The 27,301-nt window shown below is 34.2% G+C and overlaps 3 protein-coding genes across 3 annotated transcripts; 2 read left to right on the top strand and 1 right to left on the bottom strand.

The window, feature by feature from the left end:
• Window positions 1–2,021: 2,021 nt before the first annotated feature.
• Window positions 2,022–5,233, top strand: LOC128989844 (uncharacterized). The gene is made up of 4 exons (XM_054411923.1): window positions 2,022–2,152; window positions 3,153–3,257; window positions 4,654–4,696; window positions 5,106–5,233. Exons 1-4 carry the CDS (start codon window positions 2,033–2,035, stop codon window positions 5,186–5,188), a joined length of 351 nt encoding a protein of 116 aa, XP_054267898.1. The 5' UTR covers window positions 2,022–2,032; the 3' UTR covers window positions 5,189–5,233.
• A 73-nt stretch (window positions 5,234–5,306) lies between these two features.
• On the bottom strand, window positions 5,307–13,583 carry LOC128989845 (peptidyl-prolyl cis-trans isomerase NIMA-interacting 4). Its single transcript, XM_054411924.1, has 4 exons — window positions 13,259–13,583; window positions 13,139–13,142; window positions 6,920–7,022; window positions 5,307–5,592 (listed from the first exon to the last, which is right to left on the bottom strand). Exons 1-4 carry the CDS (start codon window positions 13,380–13,382, stop codon window positions 5,434–5,436), a joined length of 390 nt encoding a protein of 129 aa, XP_054267899.1. The 5' UTR covers window positions 13,383–13,583; the 3' UTR covers window positions 5,307–5,433.
• Window positions 13,584–24,229: 10,646 nt separating this feature from the next.
• On the top strand, window positions 24,230–26,809 carry LOC128990024 (cAMP and cAMP-inhibited cGMP 3',5'-cyclic phosphodiesterase 10A-like). Its single transcript, XM_054412234.1, has one exon. The coding sequence runs from the start codon at window positions 24,408–24,410 to the stop codon at window positions 26,775–26,777; it is 2,370 nt and encodes a 789-aa protein (XP_054268209.1). The 5' UTR covers window positions 24,230–24,407; the 3' UTR covers window positions 26,778–26,809.
• The last annotated feature ends 492 nt before the right edge of the window (window positions 26,810–27,301 follow it).

The raw sequence follows: 27,301 nt of genomic DNA on the forward strand, positions 1-27,301 counted from the left end.
TTGTCTCACCAGATAGCGTAGAGAAACATGAGAAACCATAATAGCGTATCAGTCACGCCTAGGTTTGCTGCTACAGGGAAGGTAATAAAGTTTGCCTTTTAGTAAAGTATTAATATAGCTTAGTGTAAATTAAATTAATTTTCTAAGTTTGATCTAAATATATCCAAAACAAGCAACCTAAAACAGTTTAATCTCCATAAGAATAACACTGGGATTTTAAATGATCAATTTTCTTGAATTTTCTCCGTAACCAATAACCGTACAAATACACTTCAACATACTAAATTATTTGTTTTTTCAAGCCCTTTAAAATAGTTTAGAGAGAAATTAGAAAAGTTTATGTTTTGAGGGTATATTAGAAAACCAATTTTTTACCCTACATAAAACCCCCCTCAATACCTCGGTCCTATATGGTACGATCATGCTGGTTCGCAAACTCGTTTAAATAAATATGTGGGTTTTAAGCATTTTTACCAAAGTTTCATTAAAATCTGATGTTTTTTGCTTTAGTTATCGTGCTAACAGACACATATATACATATGAATCAAACGGATGGAATTTTTGGCCTCTCAGGAGACATCAAAGCGAACAAGTAAATCGGCCCCGGGTCCAGGTCTTACCATGAGACCTACGGTAATTGCTTATTTCCCATGGTAAATTCGCTAATAAAAACATTACTTATACTGCATTCAAAAAAAATTTTTTTATTACGGTACTGAGCACACAATATTTATTTAATTAAAATTGTAGTTTATGTAGATGTTTGACAAGCATTTCAAGGGGCTACAATATTTTGAAAATTAGTGACACCACAGTAAAGTGAATATTTAAAAATTTTTTATTGAAAAATTAAACTTAAAATTCAAATTAGAAGTTTTTTTTTATATAAAAAAAGGCCAACTAGAAACTTGTAATGCTCATTTGGTGTTTGGTTGTAAGGTTGGCATTTGTGAGAAGATAAATATAACACCTAGCAAATATTAAAAGGAGCTCAAGAAGTATGTCTAATCTGTTAAAGATGACTTATAAATGCATTATTTATGTGATTACAATAAACTGAGAAATGGTATACAGTATAGGGAATGGAAATACTTATGTTGTAAACTATTCCATACCCTACAGTTAATCACCTAGCACTTATCATTTTGGTCTAGTAAATGAAGCTTGTGACAAAACTTCATAATAACATAAATACTGCAGAAAATTGTGTAAATGTACTCGTTTATTCATTATTTTTAAGTTATTAAGATATTTCACTAGTATTATATCCCCCCTAGCCACAGGACCAATTTATTTTTTCGTTTTCAGGTCCCCAGAGGCATTAAATCTGTTCAATTTCATATATTTATTTATGTGTCTGCTAGCACAACTCAAGTAAAAATTATCCGATTTTGATGACATTTGGTACAATTATTGAATCACGGGCACAACGGGAACAGGGTGTTAAGGTAAAAATGAATATTTCCCTTTTGACCCTTAAAACATAAAACTTTGCAATTGATTTCTAAAAAAAGTTGTAATAAACAAATAATTTAGAATATTGAAGCGTTGTTGTAGGTTGAATCGTCATGGGGAAAATTCCAAAAAACTTTAAATTTACAATTCCGGTTATTCTTATGGAGGGTAAAATATCAACTGTTGTACCGGTATTTTGCTTGTTTGAGGATATAATTTAGATCAAATTTGGATTTTTTTTTTATTCATACTAATTAGTAGTATGAATAGATTTCTAAGTTTATTGACATTTTACCAAAAACACGTGCCGGTGCTTCATTACATTCCCTGTAGCTGCAGACCTAATTACTCAATTAATTTAATTTAAAAGGTAATGAATCTGACATTTTTAAGGAAATATTTGAGTAAAAACCCAATCTGGCTAATGAAAATTCACTTAGTCTGCTGGTTTGCTGCAGCACAGGGTATATTAATTTACAGACAAGATGGTTTAAAAAAGAATAAACCAAGTCCATAAGCCTATTGTGTTAGTTATCAGATCGAGGTGATAGCCCAATGTGGACAATGTTACGCAACAATGAGTGGCAAAGTGTATTTTGTGTTTATCATTTCAGTTTTGTTTACAGCAAATGCTCTTCTAGGACAATTTGGAAAAATTAGGAAACGTAAGAACTTCCGGAATGTGCAAAACAACACGGTAACAAAGATACAAGTGTTTAGTAGGGATATAAAATTTGAGCGTGATTATAAATTTCAGTTTAGCCTAGAGCTTAAGATTTGATAACTTGAATAAATAAAACAAAAAGTAATGTAAAAATTTAAATCAGATTAAGCTTCTAATGTGGAACAGTGAAGATATAGTCTCTGATGAGAATAATTATTATTTAGCCTCAAACTCACAACATTTTTATTTGTTTTCTTAGAAAGTACTTAATGATCACAGATAAGCAAATAAAGATATTTCCTTATATTTATTTCCATAATGTGGTGTTAAATATAGTTATGAATGCTTAGTTTAGAATTGTAAAAAGCATGCAGATCTGCAAATTTTAAACTTTTCCCTCTAGTTTCACGTTTAGGTGTTGTATATTCTTATTCTTTGTGAGCTTATAATGGAATAAATACTAAGGAAATATACTATAAAATACCTAAGATTTAATACTCTAATTCTTAAATATTTTGGTTGTTTAATCACTTTAAAGTATCACTTCACTTCACTTCTTTAAAGTAATCACTTTAAGTTTTAAAATATAGAACAAATATTAAAATAGGTTCATATTGTTTGGTGATTTTGTTTATTGTGATATTTTGCTTTTGTTTTATGGTAGCCAAGCTGGCAAAATAAGCAAGCCCCATTTCTGAACTTATGAAAATAAATTAATTTTTTATTTTGTGTGATTTAACACTATTGGGATCTTGTACTTTTTTGTAAGGGAGCAATCAAAAATAGTCTTGTTACTATCCAACATCAACATTTTGTTGGAATCATTAATCGATAGTCCAATGACGCCTTAGACCAGAATCAAACTGTATGGGATTGAACCCACAACCCTTAGATTTGAAGGAGAGTTCTAATTGGCTATCCAGACAATTATCATTAACATTATCGTGTCCTAACCATGGAAAACTGTGTGCACTTAAATGCAATTTTTGGATGTTGTGTTTCAATTCTGAATAAGTTCATTTTATTTTATCAGGTGGAGGTGGATGACCTAGCTATGTATTATACTCGTAGAACGACTCCTTTTCCACGGCTTCGAGTAACTGTGGATCCTAGCATTGAGGCTTACTACCAAAGAAAGGTAATCAAGTAATACAATATTAAGTTACTAGAAGTCGTCCAGTAGTCGAAAACTCAAAACTCGACCAAAAATATGTAATGTACTTCTCTATTTTCACCCCATGCTGTAAATAAAACATGTGCTTAGAATTTCTTTCATTTGTTTTGATTTTTTGTTTACATTTCGTTACTATTTCGTCACCAGCATGGCAACCCATTAGTCCCATGTTATTTTTTCATATTTCAAATTAACTTTTTGTGTATTTTTTTAGCCTATTTTAATTTATTAAGGTACTAGTGTACCTGTTGCTCGAATTCGAGCAATTGAAAGCATTACAGGCGTTATTTAAAAACAAATAACGGTCATAATTTCCGATGACTTTATAAAAGTCGACTCAAAAGATTATGGAAATACTCACGATGTACACAACAGTTAGATATAATCAAAATTGTTTGTAAATATCTTATCTTTTTTCAAAAGCTGATCTTGTTTTTTAGAGTTTTCTACAAATGTTTCCCCCTCATAGCCGCATTAGGTTCTCTATAATTGTAAGACTAGATTACTTACGTCAATAGCTCATTGAATCGTGAATTTCACTTCATGTTTCAGTACATGTTTCGACACATTGTCATCATCAGCTGAGTACTAACTAGTGAAGTTTTTATTCACCATATGGTTTCGTCATTGTTCAATTAAATAAACACGTAACACGAATACGACACGGAACATATACATTTACAACACGTAAAGCTTTAAAACATGCAGGCCTGCTCGAACAAAACACACGGTCAAAAATGTGTTTCGGATTCCACTATAAACTGTAGGTCCCTTAGTTGCCATTGGTTGTATGGGCTATTAATTAACAACTTTGCCTAAGGAAGATGTCAGCCTTATTCACTAACAAGACTACAAAATGGCGCCATTCATCCTACACTCATTCTTCACTCATATTTGGGTTAAAATACGCACCTAGTGGCATCCCCATCTTAAAATAATTCATAATTGATAATATTAATCTAAGTGATCATGCCGCAACCCCTAGGTCTAGCCTGAAGTAATGTGAAAACAATCGCGGTCTCGTGCCTAGTGTCCTAGGACAAAAAAAGGTTATAACGGTTTTTGGTAATGGCTTAAGGATTCTATGGTGGATTGGTTTAACAGTAGGCTTGCTTACCTTGCTAACAAAAAAGGATGGGAATAAACACATGGACACCTAGAATTTTAGTTTTTGTTTGTTCTTGGACTTTTATTTGATAAGAACAAAGAAAGACTCCACTACTGAAGAGGGAACTAGTAGCTTTGAAGCATCTGTTTGTGTTTATTTGCACATTTTAACCCTTTTTCGTCAGTCACAAATTGTTTCTTACCAGTGACTTATTAGCAATACAAACTCTAAGCAATAATTTTTTTGTTGCAGCACAGAAAAGAGGAGTTGATAAAGAGGGCTTATTTTGAAAAAGGTTAGTAGGCCTAGCTTAAGTGGATACATTGTATAGGATTGTTTGGACATTAAGCTTTTCTCTAACTCACTATTATTTTAACTCTCAGTGAGATTAGATGTATCATATTAGTTGGTTGTGTACAAATTAGTTTATAATTACTTTCTGAAATAATTTTCTATGGCTAAACATTCTACACATAAAACCAATTTTTGATACAAGGCATCATATTTTTATAAGAATGGTTTATTAAGAACCTTTTATTTATGTATCTATATATATGAGCCCATTTACTAAAAAAATCTCAGTTAAGCTATCTGAATTAAATATTAAAAATAATTTCTAACCACTCATTTGGCTTTACTTTTTAAAATCATCAAGTTATAAAAATCCAGATAGTTCAAATTTCTTCCTATGATATTTTTTTTAGCTAAAAAACAAAAACGGAACAAGCAAAATCCAATCGAGAAGAACAAAGATCCATCCTTACAAACTGCTCCGGCCTTGGACTAAAACTCGAAGAGAGAATTTAAATCATCAACCTTCAACTATCTAGGAACTCAAAACTGAATATCGTGGAAACACAATGTAAAACTATCTGTGGATGTTTCAAGATATACAGAAACAAAAGTTGTTAAAAACCACATTTAGAAAAAAGTTTATTTAAAATATTTTAAGGGTATAAATGGACTGTCTCCTTGAATCTGTAAAATACAATCATGATATTAAATTACTTTATTTACAAACACTAAGATATTTCATTTCTTCCCTTCCACCATTATAATGTGATATCCGAACTTTGTTTTGACTGGAGGATCTGTGTAGACTGGTGACGCTAAGGATGACACTGGCAGATCAAACGCAGCGTCCTGGAACGGCCCGACCATTGAACCTCTCGTCATCCAGCCCAGGTCTCCCTGCATCATTAAACACAACTTTAAACAAGAACAACTAACCCTAGTAGCCCTATATATTTTCATTTTGTGTTTTGTTAGTAAAAGTTTTTTTATGATACTAGCGTAGGTATGAGATTACAGGGTTACAAAATAGGCAACCACTTAAATACTTCTGTGGTATTGTATTGAATTTATCACTTCATGTGATTTTCTTTGGAAACCTAAATTTACCGGGAGCCCTCGGATTATCCAAGACAAAAATTAAATTCGTAGCCAAAATTAATTTTAATTGTTTTTAAGTAGCTACTGTAGGGACATCAATGTTGATTCTAGCAATATTACACTAGTATATGAAACGGATTAAAATTGTGTATAGCTTTGCATTTCAACTAAAAGTAGAACATACATGTTACTACTTTACATGTTATAGTGGTAGATATTTTATAACTGGTTTAGTGGAACTAACATTATACAAGGGCAGCTTTTTTTTAAGGGCAGGTTTTGCATTTAAATCCGTAGTTCATTTGTCAAGTTCCAGCGAGGCTCCTCACCACATACTGGCCACATTTATTTGTGAACAGAATGACACAAATTGCAGCTTTGTACCTGTTATGTATTCTTCAGTGTTTAAAAAAATTTTTTAACCAGGTCAGTGGTCAGTGATACGTTTTTCATTTACAAGAAACGTATCCGATGCTGACATTCATCGCCAGATGACTGAAGGCTTTGGCCTTAATGCAATGAGTGAGAGTACAGTGCGGAAGTGGGTTGTGATGTGTAAAAATGGCCATAGATGCGAGTGTAAAATTAAATCCTTTTACCTTTTTGGTCTTCTGTGTGTCTGGGTAGGCCCTACCCATCAAAAACACAATTCCATCCGAAATGAACATTTTCACGGCCATTTTTAAACTCCCTAATCTATTTCTGCATTTTCTGTGGTATAGTTGCATCAAAGTTATAAACTCCAGTCATCTGGCGATAAATGTCAACATCGGATATGTTTCTTGTAATCAAACGTATATTACTGACCTTACCTCAGACAAGGCAGGAGATTTGATGGTTTAAAAAATGTTATAAAATAAAAACACACAGAAAAGTGTACATGGAAGCAACAGAGGCTACTATTTGTGATGCTAGTAAGTGGTGAGGAGCCTCGTTGCGGCATACAAGCAAACTACCGTTTTAAACACAAAACCGTCCCTTACTTATCACTCTCATACATTTAGCAATATGGGAGTGCTCCTGAACATATTTATTTTACCTGGCGTTTAGGGGCACTCCCATATTTCTAAGGCGATAAGTGAAACAATCAAGGTTGTTACTTGTACCTGTCTAATCAGTAACCTACCCCTTGTCTGGCTTTGTCTTCACTGTACTGTGCAGCAACTTCATTGAATTTCATTCCAGATTTTATTTTCTCTAATGCTTCTAAAGCCTTAGACTGTTTTTCACTAGGGGTGTGCGATGCATCGAAAATGGATCGAAATTTCGATTCGATTCGATTCGATGCATCGAATCGCGATTCGATTCAGTGGTGGTCAAAAAACGATTCGATTCATGAGGGAGTCAGTATCCATATACGAAAAACGCCTGCAGAAAGTCAATGCAATACCCGCAATACAGGAGCGCGTTGCTGTTGCATTTCCTTTACGAAGGCGTTCTTATTTAATACATTCTTTGCAGTAAATATAACTTTTTTTGTCTTGATGTAAGCAGTGTGAAAAATATTTTACTACTGTAAACCTAGCCAAAACAAGATAGGTTACTCCAAAATCATTTTTAAAATAAGTCTGAAAAATTGTTACTTAATACTTAACTAGAAAAATTAATGTTATAGACTGATACATTTGGTATTTTTGTTAGGGGTCTGCCGGTCCCCAAATGTTCGGGCAAAAGAAAAAAAATAATAATTTATTTCCAAAGAAACACACTTATATTATTATATCTAATATTACAGAGGAATTAAAATGTTCAAATGAGAATTAAAGATTAAGTTGGCTCACGACCTTTAAGAATAAAGACACAACGGAGCAATTGCCGTACTGCCACTAGCCAGAGCCAGTCTAGTCGTCTACTGTACTGACAAGAGTGACAAGACAAAAGCCGTGACGCAACACTAACAGTGCAAAGAAAACAAAGTCAAAAGAATAGAAAGACTATTTATCCAGACATACTAGTTTAATCATTTATTGTTTATTCCATACCTAATAAAAAATATATTTTAGTATTTTATATAATAAATTATAAACAAAAGAAATATCTGATATAGTGAACAGATCTGTATCTTGGTTAGATGGGGTTTAAAAAATATATTTCTAAGATCCAATACAATATTTACAACTCACAAATTACAATGAATTAATTTCTTTGAAAATGATCTGTAACAGTTTTGTGTTTTTGAATAAAGGAATATATTTTTATTTTTTTGTCTCTACTTCCTTGTTTCATCACTTGAATTTTGTCAGCAATTGAAGCAACTGGGTAGCAACCGGGTTGTGTAAGAGGGGAGGGGGAGGGTCATGACCTTGAATGCACACATCGTCGGGCCTGGCTGGTGAGAGTGGTTCATTGTTTTTGTTGACATACTACTAACTACTACCCTTCCTTCAGAGAAAAAGACCCTGCTGTTCCAAAAACATTGAGGGTAGTTTAAAAACATTGACCTGTGTTGCCAAGGGCACTAGAAGTTAGCATTTAACTTTCTTATCTCTTGATTTAATATTATTTAAGAGTTACTTTTCGGGTACCTAATTAATTGTGATATTGTTTGGCTTTATTTTATGGATTTTTAATTCTTTTCATTCATTAGCTATCAAAATCAGTTGTTTTAGGATTTTAAACTCTTGCAGTAGGTCTATACTACTGTATGACATGATATGCATTTTTTACAGTCCTTAATAATTATACCATAAACAATGTTTGTGTGTTATTTACTGTTTTTGAGTTTAATAGTAAATTAGTTTACACAATATCTTTTCTTTAATGAGTTATCCACTTGTCATGTTGCTTAGCCTATTACTATTTTAGGCCCTATAAAAATAATGCCTATGTAAAGCTGTAGTCCTACTGATGCCAATAATAGATAATTCTTTATTTATGATGATGTAACAAATAATGTAAGTGTGAGGTTATTATACTAAGGAAGTTAGGAGGTAGGGAATGAATGATACATATTGCATGGTGGAAACATATTATTTTTATTTTCTTCTTGCTTGCAGTCCTGAAGCCGGTCCACAGGCCCTAAACTTGTGATATGTAAATTTATTTCTTAATGGTCTTTTTATATTAAGTTCCATTCAAATTTGTTGTAATTTAGCTACCGGTACTATTTAGTTATATAAACAGTTATTAAAATGAGAATGAATGTCTTGATAAAAAAAATATTTTCTTCTTTCTTGCAGTTGAGCCAATTCCAAGTAAAAATTATGAAATAGGCAAGTAAAGCAGCTCACTGGTATTTCCAGCAATACAGGTTATTCTAATCCCTATGATTGAAAATAAATATTCTTTTTCGCCTAAAATTCATATGTTAAGTATGTATAGGCCTACCACATCAACAAAAATCTGTATTACACAAATGTGGTAAATTTTAATTATTGTTAATCCACTCAATTGACAATTATGAATAGAAAAATACCGTATTGCTTCGAATCGAGTTGCATCGAATCGAATCGAAAATCTTTTGAATCGAATCGTTGCTTCGAATCGAAAATTTTTTGCTGCTTCGCACACCCCTAATATAAAGCAACAAAGAAACAAAATAAATTCAGATTGCTAATGATTTGCTTGCAACTCTGAGCAAACAACAAGTCCTGGTCGTATCGTCACTAACTCAGCGAGACTAGAGCGAGCGTATTGCAAAAATAATAGATGCGAACTCAATACAGATAGTAGCCTACAATGAGAATGCTTTGCCACCGACTGTGATTGGGTTTATTGAGTCTAAGTCAATTGAAGGGCGAAGTCGAGGGTGGCAGATTACAATCGGTTTTGTCTTTTCGTGATTTAGTCTCAGTCCATGATTCTCAGTCCAAGTAACTATTCGGTTAACGTCTTCATTGATCCTTCTGACACAGTCATTTTCGTTGTTTGCAGTAAAATAGTCATAGATTTGTAAGTCGTCAGCGTACATGTGGTGTTTACAGTTGGTCAAGGTCGAGTTTATGTCGTTGACGTACAGTACAAAGAGCAGTGGTCCAAGGATTGATCCTTGGGGCACACCGCATGTAACAGTCATCCAGTCTGATCTTGTGTCACCAACCTCCACACATTGCTGCCTATCTGACAGATAAGATCTCAGCCATTTAAGAGAATTCTGGGAAAACCCTATTGCCCTTAATTTCTGCACCAGCAAGTCATGATTAACACAGTCAAATGCTTTGGAAAAATCAAACAGAGTTAGAATCGTTCCCTGTCGACGCTCCATAGCAAGTCTAATGTCTTCAGTCACTCGAAGGAGTGCTGTTTCTGTACTGTGCGCTGATCTGAAACCAGATTGATAGTCAGATAGAATGTTATTTTCAGTGATGAATTCAGTGATTTGACAGTGAACGATCCTTTCTAGGCCTTTAGATAGAGCGGGCAAAATACTTATCGGCCTGAAATCCCCAACTAGAGTTGGTGCTGAGATCTTTTTTAGGGGACGGACAATGGCAGACTTCCAAAATGAAGGGAAAGAACAGTGCCTCAAAGATGCATTAAAAATGAACGTGATAGTAGGAAGGATTGCGTAGAGGATGTCTTTGATAAAGCGGATAGGTATCCCATCAGAACCGACAGCATTGCTTCGGATTCTGCGAATAGCCATCAAAACATCAGACTGAATAACTGGTTTGAAATTAAACTCGGGATATCCCAGGTGCGGGGTTGGAGAGTTGACTAATTCATTCAAGTAACTATTGACTTTGTGCTGATTGGTATTTTGACTGCTAGAAGAAAAGTAAACGTTTAACTCATTTAGAGGGATGTGTACTGGTTGAGAATCAAATTGTTTCCCAAGCCCAAGACTTTTAACTTTACGCCATAAAACTCTCGATGGCTGTTTTTGATTTTCAAAAAGTGCATGAATGTATCTGAGTTTGGAATTTCGCAAAAGCTGTTTAACTCGATTACGAAGATTACAATATTGTTGTTTTAGTTCGATACTGTTGGAGTGCCTAGCTCTTCTACCTAAGCTATCACGTTTAGCCATCAAACCTTTGATTTCAGGGGTCATCCATGGAACAGGCCTTCTTTTTGTCACGCGCTTTGTTAAGATGGGAGCATGTTTGTCAAAGAGATTTAATATGGAAGAATTTAACTCATGAACCATTTCATCGACGGAATTTAAATTTTGAATGAAGTGCCACGGAGTTTGTTGAACGTCTAACATGAATTGTGCAACATTCATATTTTTAAAATCCCGATATTTAATAAGCTTTGCTTTGGGCTTAGGAGATTTGATTGAGTACACACAGAAAATAAGGTCATGTTTGGATATTGAAGGGACTGGAAGCTGCCCATGGTGAATGATATCTTGATGATTGGACACTACGATTAGATCCAAGAGGGTATCAGAATTGGCAACATGATGTGTGGGATCGAGTGGAAGTACAGTTAGGTTATATGATTCAAACAAAGTAGTCAGCTGTCTGTGTTCAAAGTTATGAGTCGATGATAGTAAGTCAGTGTTGAAATCACCCATGATCAAAACATGACTGTATCTGAACATTTCATTAAGCAAGGCATTTTCAAAATTGAGCAGATGCCCTGATCTTGGTGGGCGGTAGCACACCCCTAGTAACAGCGCATCTGCTCCAGATAAACTAATCTCAATTAATAGGAATTCTGGCCCAGCCGAGTACTCCGATGGTGAAGCAAAAATAGTTTTGAACTTTAAATCCTCCCTGATATACACCGCAACGCCACCGCCCTGTTTACCAATCCTATCATTTCGCTGCAGCACATATCCAGGGAGAGACACCTCATTTGAATGAATACTCGGCTTAAGCCAGGATTCAGAAATGCTAATCAAGTCAAAGTTTCCAGGATAAAAGATTTCTCTAACCTCATCAATGTGAGCACGCAAAGACTGGGCATTGATGTGCGCCGCTTTCAGGTGTTTAGGATATGGAGATAAGGAGCGAGAGAGACAATCAGCGGTGGACAATGTAGGGTGTAGGATGGGGGAGGGGGGAGAGATAAGCGGGTCGTTGCGGCGAGCACTGTGCGGCTGTGGACTCGCTATCCCGGGTCCACAGGTCGCGACGTCACGACAGGCGCCCCCAAAACCACCGCACAAGGCGCGATCACTGATACACACTCACACACACACACACATACATACATACTGAAATTAAAGAAAATCCCTGTACAAAACAAAACAACACGCAAAACAAACAAAACAAACAATGATAATGTGAAGGATGTGCAAACATTGGAATTACCGGTACTTTAAGTTAGGGCCGTTTTTGACTATGGCTCCGTTAATCGTGTGTACGCCGCAATGAGAATTCCTCGAATCATTTGTGAACTGAATGACACTATTTGCAGCTCTGTAGCTGACGTCAGTGACGTCTACACTTCACTGTGTGTTTTCCAATACCCTGCTCGAGCGAGATTAGGTTAGTGATACGTTTTTGACAAGAAACATACAGTACCTATTTGATACTGACATTCATCGCCAGATGACTGAAGTTTATAACCCTAATGCTACGATAGAGGAGAAAGTGCTGGAATGGGAGGCTAGAGAGTTTTAAAATGGACATGAAAATGTTCATTTTGGAAGGAATTGTGTTTTTGGCGGGTATCCACGCTACTTACAGAAGACCTCAAAGGGAAAAAGGTTTCATGGCCATTTTTAGACTCCTAACCTATTTCTACATTCTAGCCTACTCTCACTCAATGCACTAAGTTAAGGCCAACCTTCAGTCATCTGGTGATGAATATGGGCATCGGATAAGTATGTTTCTTTATTGAAAAAAAAAAAAAACGGGCTGCACTTTGGTATCTAACCTACACTCATTCGAATGAATAATATAGATTATTTCATTCAATTTACCTATCAAGTTTGGTAAGTTAGGTTAACCTAACCTAACAAACCGAATGAAATCAAAATATTAGGCTTTAATCTATACAGTATATCGATATTTTTCATTCGAATGAGTGTAGGACAGATACTAAAGTGCAGCCAAAAAACGTCACTGACCTTATCTCGCACACAGCGGTTATTCAATAAAAAAATTAAACACACAGCAGTGCATATTTACATCAGCTAGGCTACTTAGAGCTGCAAATAGTGTCATTCTGTTTAAAAATTATGCCAGTTAGAGGTGAGGAACGTCATTGCGGCTTAGGAGCAATCTACAGAACTATGTTCGCAAATATGGCCCTGAAAAATGTAAACAATACCAGGAGGGATGTGGAGGGGTGTGTGTTGAGGGATGTGTACAATACAATATTCTTTATTGTGCATTAATCAAGAATTACAATAGTGTCAATACAATAGTAAATTGTAAATGTGGCTGTGCACTTTAGTTTACATCATACACTCATTGGATTAGTTAGGTTAGGTTTTAACCTAACTAACCAAACTTGATATATCAAATGATATAGGCTAATCGTAATATTCATCGAGTGAGTGTAGGACGTAAACTAAAGTGCTGCTGTAAATGATGATTTCTTCATAAAATTCCTTTAGTGAGTAAACTTAAGGCATATCTTACTTTGACTGCTGTGCCACCTTTCTTCTCCTTGCCTCCTTTGGAACTTGCTTCATCCTTATCTTTCGCTTTACCTCCACCTTTTGCCCCTTCTGATTTCTTTGGGGGCATAGCAGAGACTATAATTTTATACAAAACTGAGAGCTTATAAGTAAATTAAAACGATAAAGGCTAGGTTTTGAAGTATGCTTATTATAACCTCAATGCTATCCTACAGCAACAACAACAACTGGTTGGTGTTGAACTTGAACTGTTTCTGTTGTTTAGTGTTTGTTTACATTTAGAAAGAAGGGTTTCTTCTTCTTGTTCTTACTCTTACCTGCCATAATTAATTCTTCTTTTTTTTGCTCACAACCACGGCCACCTTTAACTACAGGCCGCGGCCACTTCGAAGTGGCAACATCGAAATTTCAAGTAGGCTTGTAATAGCAGCTGTTTTGTTTGGAGGCGGCTAATGGTCATTTGTGTATTTTTTTTTTAATACAAAAGCTTGTTTACTGGGCTTTGAAAATATTGACACCAATTTAATGTACAAAAATAGATTTTCAATTTAAACATTGTTTTGGTTTTCAATTCTATATACGTATTTTATATTTGATCTTTTAATAAATTTATGTTTATAAAGTTAAATTTAATAACGATTATAAAAAAAAAACATGATTTCTATTTCTTCTCCTTGGTGATGTTCTATGACTTTCCTATGTTACCATAGTTTACAAATCAAATCGGCTCTTTCAATGATTACTAAGAAATGCAGCACAGTGTTAATTGAGTTTTAAGTTTATATCAATTTATCCAGGCTCTCTAGCTTTTTTCCATTGTAATATTTACGCCAACCCAAATTCAAATAGTAAATTAAATTTGTAATATTACATGTCATTCATTCATCATTAACATTAATTTCTCTATTATTTTGTATATTTTCTCCCATAATGTCTGTTAATGCCCCTGATAATGTGTTATCAGTTATTTAATATGTTTCTCCTTGTTAATGTGTTATTTTATCCAATTTTGTAAAATGTTATATAATATCCCATCACCCCACAGAAACATCATCCTATTTTATGTTACAATATAATATTTATGCCAATTCTCTCCATATCTATCCTGTACTTATAAAAAACCAACAATAATCATTTATTTAGAATAATATATAATTGTAAGAAAATTGCAATATAATAATAACATCTTACATATAGTATTACTTTTCAAAATTATCCAAAGAAAATCAAAATTACTGTGGCAAGTGTCTTTTATGTGAACTAACCAGCTGTACATCTACATCATTTCAACAATGACATGACTTCCTGAGCTTCTACCAAAGATTACATATGCTAACATATGTAATCTTTGCTTCTACCATTGCCTCTCCCCAGATCCTGCCAACTCTTCACAGTGTGAACATCATTTTATTGGACATTGTGTTTGATTTAAATTAAATTCATAATCCCAAAGTATAATCTAAATTTTAAATTTCTTATCATCCAAAAGTATGCGGGCAAGTGCCTTGAAGAGTACCAAATTTTAAAAAGGCAGACACTCTAAATTTGGTAACCATCATCCATCTTGTTTAACTAAGGACAAATTTAATCTTCATTGGACATTTAATCAGCATAGCCTAATAGGCCTAATTAACTTAACTCATCAAGATATACATATTTCAAATGGAACTTTTATTCAAAATTTAATCTTCAAATTCTGTTTTATTTAATTAATTCATTGAAACCATTTGGAATCTTTCTTTGGACATTAACATTATTATATTAATAGCATCACGAACCTAGAATTTCAGAATAATAACTAAATTAAATTATCTACATTTTAAAGAAGCCTAATATATCATTCGAACCGGCACGACCACCCCTCCCTGAGATTAAGAGGTCATCTATTTAAATATTAATTAGTACTTTAGAAGAAACCAACCCAATAAGCCTAGAATCTTTTCATCCACTTTGGAACCCCCACCATTTTGAAAATTTACCATTGTTAACTTACCCTGTAGCTAATTCAACCAATAACTTATCTTACGGTATATTTGTATTTCATTAATAAATTTTATATTGTAACTTACCAAATCTATTTATTCTCAAAATAATTCATAGGTATATTATAAGATAAAGATAAAGACTTACCTTATTAGACAGAAATAAAACCCAAATTAGGAATTATCTTTATTAAGAAAGAAATGACTTTGAGTTCAATGTGGGCTAACTTAATAGCCAAAGGATTTTTGTTAATGAAAGTATACAGGGTGTCCCATAAGTAAAGTGCCAAACTCTGGGAATAGGTTCTATGGGTCAAAATAAAGAGAAAATCAAGAATAAAGTTTTTTTCAAAAACGCTTCGTTTACCAGATATCCGCCATTTTGTATTTTTTACTAAATAATTTATATCTTCTGATTTTTTCAACCGATCCTTATAAAACTCGGTAAGTATGTTTAGATAAAAGAGACATACTGTAGAAAAAAAATTCAACTTGGTCCAATTTAAAATTTCAAAATGGCGGCCATTTTGAACATTTAATCTAAAATTACGGGAAAACGGTAAAAAATACAAAATTGTACTAAGAACACTTTTTTTTATAAAATTTTATTTCCAATCTATCAACACCAAAAACATGAAAATCGAACAAAAAATAACCGAGATACATTAAAATGTGTGTTAAGAGGCAGCAAAAAATCCATTTGTTGTAAATAGCCCCAATCACCAGATCAGCTGTTTTTAGAAAATAATTGTAATTGGTATAATTCATATTTTTTCAACCGACCTGTATAAAACTCGATAAAAGAGACCTACTGTAGAAAAAAATTAAACTTGGTCCAATTTAAAATCTGAAAATGGTGGCCATTTTAAACTTGTAATCTAAAATTAACAAAACAATAACCGAGATACATTGAAACCATTTATTGAGTGACAACATAAAAAATGAGGAAACTAATTAAATACAAAATCAAATCTTAACAAATGATAGCTTTTTTGAAAGTTATCAACTACAACAAATGTTCCATGTGTCCTCCATTCATTTCTACGACACAAACCATCCTCTTTCTCATCGACTCCCTCACTCTTTCAAATACCCCAGGCTTTTGTCTTATCACTTCACAACCTGCTACAATTCGTTCCCTTAAGTCCTCAATACTGTCAACAGGGGTATGGTAAACCAAAGATTTTAAATAGCCCCATACAAAAAAGTCCAGGGGATTAAGGTCAGGAGACCTGGCAGGCCATGGGATGGGCCCCCCACGCCCTATCCATTTATTTCCAAACACTTGATTTAAATGTCGCCTTACATCCAATGAAAAGTGTGGTGGCGCACCGTCTTGCATAAACCACATATTGTTTCTCAAATGAAGGGGTAAGTTTTCTAGCAATCCGGGAAGATCTTGTGTTAAAAAGTTTAAGTAAGACACACCATTAAGTCGGTTGGGTAAAAACCATGGCCCTATAAGATAGTCCCCAACAATGCCTATCCAAACATTGAGAGAAAAGCGCACTTGATGCCTTCTTTGTGATATCTCATGGGGATTTTCATCGGCCCAGAAGTGATTATTATGAAAATTAAAAATTCCTTCTCTCGAGAACCCAGCCTCATCGGTAAATAAAATGTTGGAGAGAAACAGAGGAAGTAATGCGATCTGTTGCAAGAACCATTGACATAAGTTAATACGGGGTGGAAAGTCCCTATCGGTTAGGCATTGCACCCTTTGGATATGGTAAGGATACAACTGCTGATTATGTAGAATCCGCCACACAGAACTTTTTGAAATACCATGTTCAAGCGATATTCTTCTAACACTAGTACTTGGGTCTTCTTCCACGGCCGTCAAAACTCTTTCTTGATTATTTAATGTATCTACAGAAACAGCCCGTCCGGTCTTCTCAGTGAATTTTAGTGTTCCTCGTTCCCTCAAATTCCTGTGAACATTTACAAACACTTTCCTACACGGAATTCGTCGGTTGGGGAACGTTTCTGCGTAAAGGCGGCATGCCTCACGCGAATTCCCATTACCTAAGCCGTAAAAAAAATGAATATCAGCTAGCTCGACATTAGAATAGCTATGGTTCGGCATTTAAATAAACTTAGAAAATATCAACCTAACCTGATCACAATGATGATGTTTAAAGTAAACAGAACAATAATAACAACAATGCAACAATGCAACTCAACAAACACATGTTTTTCAATCAGCTGTTCAGCTGATTGGGGCTATTTACAACAAATGGATTTTTTGCTGCCTCTTAACACACATTTTAATGTATCTCGGTTATTTTTTGTTCGATTTTCATGTTTTTGGTGTTGATAGATTGGAAATAAAATTTTATAAAAAAAAGTGTTCTTAGTACATTTTTGTATTTTTTACCGTTTTCCCGTAATTTTAGATTAAATGTTCAAAATGGCCGCCATTTTGAAATTTTAAATTGGACCAAGTTGAATTTTTTTTCTACAGTATGTCTCTTTTATCTAAACATACTTACCGAGTTTTATAAGGATCGGTTGAAAAAATCAGAAGATATAAATTATTTAGTAAAAAATACAAAATGGCGGATATCTGGTAAACGAAGCGTTTTTGAAAAAAACTTTATTCTTGATTTTCTCTTTATTTTGACCCATAGAACCTATTCCCAGAGTTTGGCACTTTACTTATGGGACACCCTGTATAGAAAGCTTTATGGTGCGTAGCAAATATTTCATTTCTACCAAGTCAGTAAATGTGTGTAGCAAACTGTTAAATTAGCAAACTTATTGACTGTTTACGATTAACATATGTTCTTCTTCTCACTTTTAATTTCTGACAACAGCTGGAGTTTTATAAAACATTTTGTTGCCAATGTTTATCTTATGGAGAAATACGTAGCTTTAAAGGGCCCCAGGGCCTCACTCTCTAATTATTTCCCTAAAAAGAAAGTTTCCTGCACAACTTCACGTTACGCTCTTTCCAATGACACCAAAAACATGTGGATCGGTTCAGTAGTTTCGGAGGAGTAATTGTCACAAAAATCCTGCTTGCGTATTAAATAAGTATAGATATAGATATAGATAGATGTATCTAAAATATTAAAATGCTATTGGAAGGGATAAGGGAAACAGGTACACGACGTAGGAAGTTGTGAATGAAGTACCGGTAGTTAAGGCGAGAAGTGTGGAGTGTGACAAACGTTTGTTGTAGCGTGATAGATAATTAATTGTATCTAAAATACTAAAATGCTATTGGAAGGGGGAAAACAAGTCAACGACAAGGAAGTTGTGAATGAAGTAGTAAATGCTGGCACTGTCGAGTGTGGGAACTGTCTGTGGCAGTTATATTAATGTATTTGCAATCCCAAAATTAGATGGAAAAAGGGAGGGAAACAGGTCCACATTGTTGGAAGTGATGAAGGAAGTGAAGCAGTAAAGGCTGGCAGTGTGGGGTGTGTGAACCTTTTGTGGCAGTTACATTAATATCTGCAACACTAAAATGGTCTAGGAAGGGAGGGAAACAGGTCCGACGTATTAAGTGGTGAAGGAAGTATTAAAGGCTAGCAGTGCATAGTGTGGGAACATTTGTATTTTGTATTATATCTACAGTAGGCATATAAACATTTTGTTCATTTATCGCTTTATTAAAAACCATGAAACATGATTGCTCCGCTCAACTGGCTTTCATTGCTATGAAAGCAATCCTAGTTTAAAGGAGCAAATATTAATCAAAACTGGCTTTTTTAAATCAGGTTTTTTTTTATTTATGGGGAAACCACCATTAAAAACACTTAGAGATACCATGAATTAACCTTAACCTACATACCAAATTTCAAAAAATCTAACTACAGGTGCGGTCTGTAGCTCTGTACACATCCACACATAGACACACGTCACACAGACATCACTTTAAAAACCACTTTTTTGGGTTCAGGGGGACCCAAAACCACCCAAAACTCAAGCTTGAAATTTTTGATGAAAACAATAGGTATTTACTCCATAGGCTACTATGTATAGGGGGAGAAAGTAAGATATGAACAAATAATAAAAAAATAAAAATTGAAAGAAATTACTATCACATGTCTTATTTACAGCGTGGAGTGAAAATAAAGAAGCCTGTACATTACATATTTTTGGTCGAGTTTTTAGTGGGTTTTTATCACTAGTTTTAATAATTTTAATGTTTCTTACTTAACTCAAAGAAATTATTTTGTATATTTAATACTTTTGAAGCAATAAGCGTCAATTGATTCATTTCTTTCTTGACAGAGCTTAGCAAAATGTAATGTTAATTGATCTGAATCTAAACAGTGTATTTAATGATTTTTCAGATGGGAGTCAAATGTCCAGACCATAATTGTTAGATGGTTTAATAATGTAACATTTAAATGTAGTAACTCAATTTTTACTTTATTTAATCACAATTCTATTACTGAATCATAATATAAACAATATAACAAATGAACAGAACATATGTAAATTAACAATTATAGTATAAGCCAGTACATTTGGAATGGACACATTAATCCTCCCCCTTAAATTTGGAAGGTAACATGTGGTTGATATGCCGCTTCCATATAGATCCATCATCCATTTCAAGAACGTAAATTAACTGTCCATCCTTGCTCTTTACTTTACCAAACATCCACTTGTTTGTCTTGTCTCTGAAATCATAAGCTTCAACTCATTCACCCTTTTTAAAGTCTCTTATTCTCTTTGCACATTTTAAGTCATTGTTTGAAGGCGTGTTGTTTGTTATCATCCAATCTAGTCTCGTTCTCACATTTCTCTGAAACATTAGGAAATAAGAATTTGATCCAGTGGAGTTTCTTGATTGTCTCATTTGCATCAAGAATCTTTGTAACTTTATTTCCATGTCTCCTCCTTCATCTTTCATGGCTTGTAGACCTTTCTTTATAGTTTGGACAAATCTCTCCGCTTGACCATTGGAAGAGGGGTGGAATGGAGCGCTTGTTTTGTGTAACACACTGTAGTTTTTCAAAAATGTTTCAAAAGTATGTCCTTAAAATTGTCTGCCATTATCTGACACTAAAGTAAATGGAATTCCAAAAGTAGAAAACAATTGTCTTAATTTTGTGACACACCAGTCAGAAGAAGTGTTTTTTGTTTGAAATACTTCGACCCATTTTGTGTAAGCGTTAACGACAATAAAAAAGTAATTGTTTCCAAAACAAGGCCCAGCAAAATCTATATGTATTCTTTGCCAGGGACCATCAGGGGCTTGCCATGGATGAGGAGTCACTTGAGGTGGTTTGTTTTGTTTTAAACAACATTGTTTACAAGTCTTAGCCAGATGTTCAATATCATGATCGATGCCTTGCCAATAGCAGTTGCTTCTTGCTAAAGCCTTCATTTTAACTATTCCCAAGTGACCAAAGTGTATTTCTGTAAGTACTTTTGATTTCAAATTTTGTGGAACAACAACTCTATTACCTTTAAATAAACATCCATCTTGTAATGTAAATTCACAATCATTGTATCCAAATTTCTAAAGACTCTTTCCTTCTTCTAAATGTTGAATGATGGTTTTAAGGTGTTCTTCCTTCAGTGATTCATCTGCAATCTGTTGTTTTGTTACTGGGAGTGTTTCCAATTGGTTGATTTGAAAGACAGAATAATCATCAATTGAGTTTGGTAGCGACTTTTTATGTGGAAATCTCGACAAAAAGTCTGCATTGCCGTCTTTCTGTTCCTCTAAATTCAACTGTATAGTCAAACTCTGAAAGAAAATGAGCATCATTGAAGATTCTAGTCGCTGCCATAGTAGGTAGTGTCTTTTGAGGATCGAATATGGACACAAGGGGTTTATGATCGGTTATCAAGACAAACTTTCGTCCGTAAAAGTATGGAAAGAATTTCTTTAGTCCAAAATAAATAGCTGCTGCTTCTTTATCAATCTGACTGTATTTTACTTCACTTCTTGTCAGAGTGCGTGATGCAAATGCAATAGGTTTTTCTGTACCATTTCCTAAACTGCTCCGAGTCCTACAGGTGATGCATCTGTTGCAAGAGTAACCGTCAGATTGGGGTCAAAATGAGTTAAAATTTGTTCACTTGTTATTTCTTCTTTAACTTTTTGAAAGCTATTTTCACAATCAGAGCTCCAGATGAACTTAGCATTTTTTGTAAGTAATCTTGTCAAAGGATATACTTTAGTTGAGTAGTTTTGTATAAATTTGCTGTGTAGTACGTGGCCAAGCCTAAAAATTTCTTCAATTCACTTACATTCGTAGGCCTTCTAGCACTTTGAATTGCTACAGTTTTCTCAGGACTTTTGTGTAGACCTTTTTTATCAATAATGTGCCCGAGGTATTTGATACTTTTTTCAAAAAACGTACATTTGTCCCCATTCAAATGTAAGTTGTGCTTCTGTAGAACTTCTAATAATTTCTCTAATCTCAGAAGAGTTTCTTCGTAAGTTGACCCCTGGACTAAAATGTCGTTGAAAAAACATTGTACGCCATCCATACCTTGTAGTAAGGAATCCATGAATTTTTGCCACAGGGATGGAGCACCCTTTACCCCAAACATCAGTCTATTTACTTTGAACAACCCCTTATGAGTACTTAGTGTTTGCATTTTGCTACTCTCTTCATCCATTTTCATATGTAAATAAGCATTGCTTATATCAAGAGAACAAAAGTATTTACCTCCACTCATTGTAGAAAAAATGTCTTCAATCCTCGGAATTGGGTATTTCTTGTCTTTCACCACTTTGCTCAGAGTAACTTTGTAATCAGCGCAGATACGAATGTCACCATTGGGTTTTATGACAGGCACAATAGGCGTTCCCCATTCCGAGTTGTCTACCTTGGTGATAATCTTTTGGGTTTCCAGACGGCTGAGTTCATTTTCAACTTTTGTCCTTATATCATATGGAACCTGTCTGGACCTTATGTATATAGGGATTGAGTTGTCCTTCAAGTTAAGTTTTGCTTCAAAGTTAGGAATAGACCCTATGTTTTTGTCAAATAAACCTTAATATTTTGCAAGTAATGAATCCAGCTCCGGCTTCCTTGTTTCATTCATGTTTATAGATATTTTATTTCTCCCCAGTCTAGTTTTATTTCTCTCATCCATTCACGCCCAAAAATCCTATCGACATGTTGATTAATGACAAAGATTTTTCCCATGAAACACTGTCCCTTATAGTCACATTTTACGAATGTAACCCCTTTAGGTTTTATGATCTCCCCTGTGTAGGTGCGCAGCTCTACACCAGTCTTGTAAAGTCGTTTGGAAGGAATTAGTTTTTTGTAGTCTTCATAAGAAATTGATGTAAGTGATGCTCCAGTATCCAACTCAAAAGTAACGTTTTTACCTTCCAATTTTATATCAATGTGAAATTTGTCATATCTCTCTTTTTGTCAGACAGTAAATTAATTTCATGGATATTGTCTTCAGAAATGTCATTATTTTCAGTGTAATGAACTTGTCCTTTACTGCTTTTATGTTTACTAAGGTATACTCTTGAAATATGTCCGATCTTTCCACAGGCGTTACAGGTTTCATCAATCATTGGACAAACATTCGCTCTATTGTTAGATGGTTTAATAATGTAACATTTAAAACTCAATTTTTACTTTATTTTTAATCACAATTCTATTATGTAACTGAATCATAATATAAACAATAACAAATGAACAGAACATATGTAAATTAACAATTATAGTATAAGCCAGTACATTTGGAATGGACACATCAATAATTCTACAGAGTAGACTAAGCTTTGCCCAGCCTACCCCTGCTGAATTACCGTAACGTACTAATTTATGTATCATGGGTACTAAATATGTATATTCGGGTATGCATATAAGTGGTTATTTATGAAACATTATTAAATTGCTGAACATCCATCTCGGAGTTATTTTATTTGGAGCTCCCCTCCTTTCACTGGTCAACATGGCGACCCTCCTTGGGCTGATTCTTAAGCCAGGAAGTACGTCTAAATTCACCACCGCCGGCAGAGCGACTGATGGAACTGTGTCGGATGAGCGTAGCTAGTGCAATAGAAGATCATCCATCTATATAATTAATACGCTACATGAAACTTTGTCGGTTGAACTTCTCCGTCATTTCTTAACCGATTATATCCATTGACGTCTCATTGGAAAGAGCGTGTCGCGTAGATTTGCAAACTGGCCTTACATTTTTGAAAAAGTCCCTTGGGCTCTGCCCCAGTGGCTTTGAAAGTTCCCATGTTATGAAGAACATAATTGTTTACATTTTGATCAGCTGTATAATTTAATTGCTGTTATTTATTTTTCAATTCAATGAAACGTATTGAGTACATTAATTTACTATTTGAGTTTGTGTAAACATAACCCCCAAGACGGATTATGTTTAGTATGGTTGTATCTTAAATTTGTGTATTTATCGTTGTTTTGTTTAGCTATATGACGGATCGTGTTAGCATAATTTTAACTTAAATTTGTGCATTTATCATTGTTTTGTGTAGCTATAATTTGTTTATTTGTTGTTTTTTTCTTTTAAATGCCTCCGTTGCAACGACAACGAAATATAGACAGGAGGCGTAATCGTGATAACGACCGCAGCTACTGTTATTCGTTTTGAAATATCTCATGTACTTTGCAATTACACTTGTTGTTGTGTACACTAGTTAAACAATAAATGTTTTAACTGTGACGTGACTGATGTGACTGAATTGTGACCGTAACTGATATGTGTGAATCGACCTTTACTATGGTCTGTAATTTTTCTTCGACTGAACTAATTTTGAAATCTTTTCTAATTGTTTTGTTAGATATGAACCAAATTATTGCTACACAAATTAATACCAAGTTCTTTAGAATAAAAATTATTTGTACCCTCTTAATCAATACAGAAGTCAGCTGTAATACAAGTCTATTGAAATTTAAATAAACATTTACATAACCTGTATAATTGCTTGGATATTACTAAAAAACTGAATTATTTTAACCAATTTTATGGAAAAATTCTATATAACAGCAAAAATTATAAAATAACATGTAAATTATAACAATTTAAAGCAGAAAATACCTATTATAAAGAAATATACAAACAAATACATCTCAAAACCTAAAATGTAACTAACAGTTAAAAAAAAAATTGTAAAAGCAACGAATGGATTGAAATATTGAAATAGTTCCTCAAACTGGGGGACTTATGATATATGAATGGAAATGAATACAAATCTTGAAGAGTGGAACTTTCAGATGGAAGAATTGCTGGAACCTAATTATTTTCCAGATCCTGTGATTTTTAGGGATAGTTCAGAAAATTTAAAAATATACAAGGAGGAGCTAAAAGGTAATCTTAAAACAAATAAAACAACTTTTAATGTTCTTGCGCCATATCTAGAGACTGTTTATAAAGATCAAAAGAAAGCCCTAAGTGAGTCTGCAAAGAATCTCACGTTCTCTGCAAAATCAAAAGAAGCAAAACTTTTACTGTGCGATAAGAAAACTAAAGATCAATACAAAAGCAACAGGCATGCACAGATATTAGAACAATACGAAATGATAGTATCTATTCATGAAACTGCAGACGTATTGAAGAACTTACTCAGAGCTAACACCGTCGTGTCATACCTCGTTAACACTGACAGGAATGAACTCTACCAAAGTCCCAGGTATGTAATATCCTCAATGGATACGCTAACGTGGAGAATTGATTCTGGATCGACGATGGCAGCTTATGCTGCATTTACAAAACAATATATTATATCTAATAATGTCCTCTCAGATGCCAGGTTTCCTCTTGGCCTAGGCTTTCCTGGTAGTCTGATGAAATATGGACTTTGTGTACCCATTAAAACAACCGATGAAAAAGTTGTCGCCGTTTATGAACTTGCAAGGGATGCTTTTGCAGCCGAGTTTGAACCCACAGATATTCAGATGGTGTTGACCATTACAGGATGGATGGGCTTTGCTATTCAGTACCATAGTCTCTGTACTGATCTGATGCATAGACTTCAGCTGGGAGACTATCTTCTTCAACTGACAGATCACTACCATGGAGGCCATGCAACACTCTATGAGACACTCTCTGCAATTGTAACATTTGCTAAACACACAGTGTCTGCAGAGATCTGTAACTTCTACCTGGTGGAAAAGGGGTCTCAAGAAACTATGACTATAGAAGAATACAACCAAGACAGTGAGAACTCGCTTCTCAAAAGAAAAAGAAAGAAAAATGTTGTTCAAGATGATGGATCTTATCTAAGTCAAGTTGTCTTCGGTAAAGTAGTTGTAAACAAATATGAAACCCAGGTAGAGATTGTTTCACACTCGGATCGGATCAAAATCAGGTCTATATTATGTGTACCCATCATCTGTAAATGTGGCGAAGTGATAGGTATAATACAGTTAACAAATAAGAAAACGGCGTTTAAATTTGACAAGTATGATGAAGATATAGTACAAATGTTCTGTGTATTTTTTGCCATAAATCTCAACACAAACATGCTTCAAGAATGTGAAAAGAGGTATATGTTTCAAAACAGCGTTAATCGTGAAATGCTACTTTATCATATGAGTCCCTGCAATCATGACCACAGTTTGATAAAAAAGCCTTTGGAAAATTTACCAAATGACATTCATTTGATAACTTGGTTCCCTCCACAGGATTCCAAAGGTATATTGCCTCATTTAACACTACACATGTTTCATGAGGTCCTTGGAGAATCTTTCATGTTGTTGAACGATGTGCAAGAATTCATTTTAACCGTGCGTGGGTGTTACAGGCTAAATCCATATCACAATTTTGCCCATGCCGTAAATGCTACTCATAAAATGTCACATCTCCTTAAACATTATAGTGGTATGTTCAGTGGATTGGAACGTCTAAGTTTGATGATTGCCATTCTTTGTCATGATGTTGATCATCAGGGATACAGCAACAGCTTTGTCAAATTGACAGACCATAATTTTTCAAAACTGTACGAAACATCTCCCATAGAAAATCATATCTTTGCAGCTACAAAGATTATACTGGAAAAGCATGAAATGCTTAAATATCTAAACAGTAGTATCTACAATAAATTACTTTTAGAAGTCTATGAGTGCATTAAAGCCACTGACTTGTCCAGCTACTTTCAGAGTAGAGTCAAACTATTGGGTCTCGCAGAAGAAAACATTTTAAATTTAAAACAAAATGATCACAGACGATACATAAAAAATATAATGATGATATCATGTGACCTCAGTGATCAAATCATGCCTTTTCCCGATTGTAGAAAATTAACTGAGGAATATTATGAAGAAATGTTTTGTCAAGGTGATTTACTAAAGAGGAAAAATCTTACACCGATGCCGTTTATGGATAGGTCTCAAAAAGACATGATTCCTGAAAATCAAATTCAATTTTTGTTGGTTGTTCTGCTTCCAATGCTCAAGAAAATGTCTCAGATATTTGAAATATTCACCCCATTAGTATCTAATGGCAAGGAAGTTGTCAAGCATTGGCAAACGCTGATAGAAATTAAACACCAAGACACCTGGAGGCCTGAAGAATCTGTACCAAAAGCACCAACAAGCTTGATGTGAATTCTTACCTAATTAATATTATTATCTGCTTCTGTAGTTGTTCTAAATCTTGATATTTAAGTATGTTCGACTATATTTTTATATTCTTAATAATAATAACATGATTTAGCTATGCAAAGGGATAACTTACCGCTATAATTTCATTTATAGTTTTTTCTTTAATCATTTATTATTTTAGCATACAAGAGTGGTTATGAGTTCTCTTTACAATACCGGTAACTCTTTTTTATAAGGAGATAAAAAGCCTTAACACTGGGAGCCAAAATGACCACTTAATGTTTTAAACTATTGACTACTCTTTATTTCATACTGATTGTAGATGACACACCTATAACTTCACATTTTGATATGGACTAAGCAAAATTGTTTTTACCTTTATATCAATGAGTTTTTAGTTTTTACTGCAACACTGGCTGACTAGGGTGTAGTTTTCCTCAGTTTTTTAAACCGGAAAACGGGAGCGACCATACTTTTTAACTGCTCTAGGTAAAGATGATGTATTTACAGATTTCTTGGGGATGCAT

This window comes from Macrosteles quadrilineatus, unplaced genomic scaffold (genome assembly GCF_028750875.1).
Source record: "Macrosteles quadrilineatus isolate MER2022 unplaced genomic scaffold, UCM_ALF_1.0 Scaffold_3__2_contigs__length_128488019, whole genome shotgun sequence".
Lineage (NCBI taxonomy): Eukaryota > Metazoa > Arthropoda > Insecta > Hemiptera > Cicadellidae > Macrosteles > Macrosteles quadrilineatus.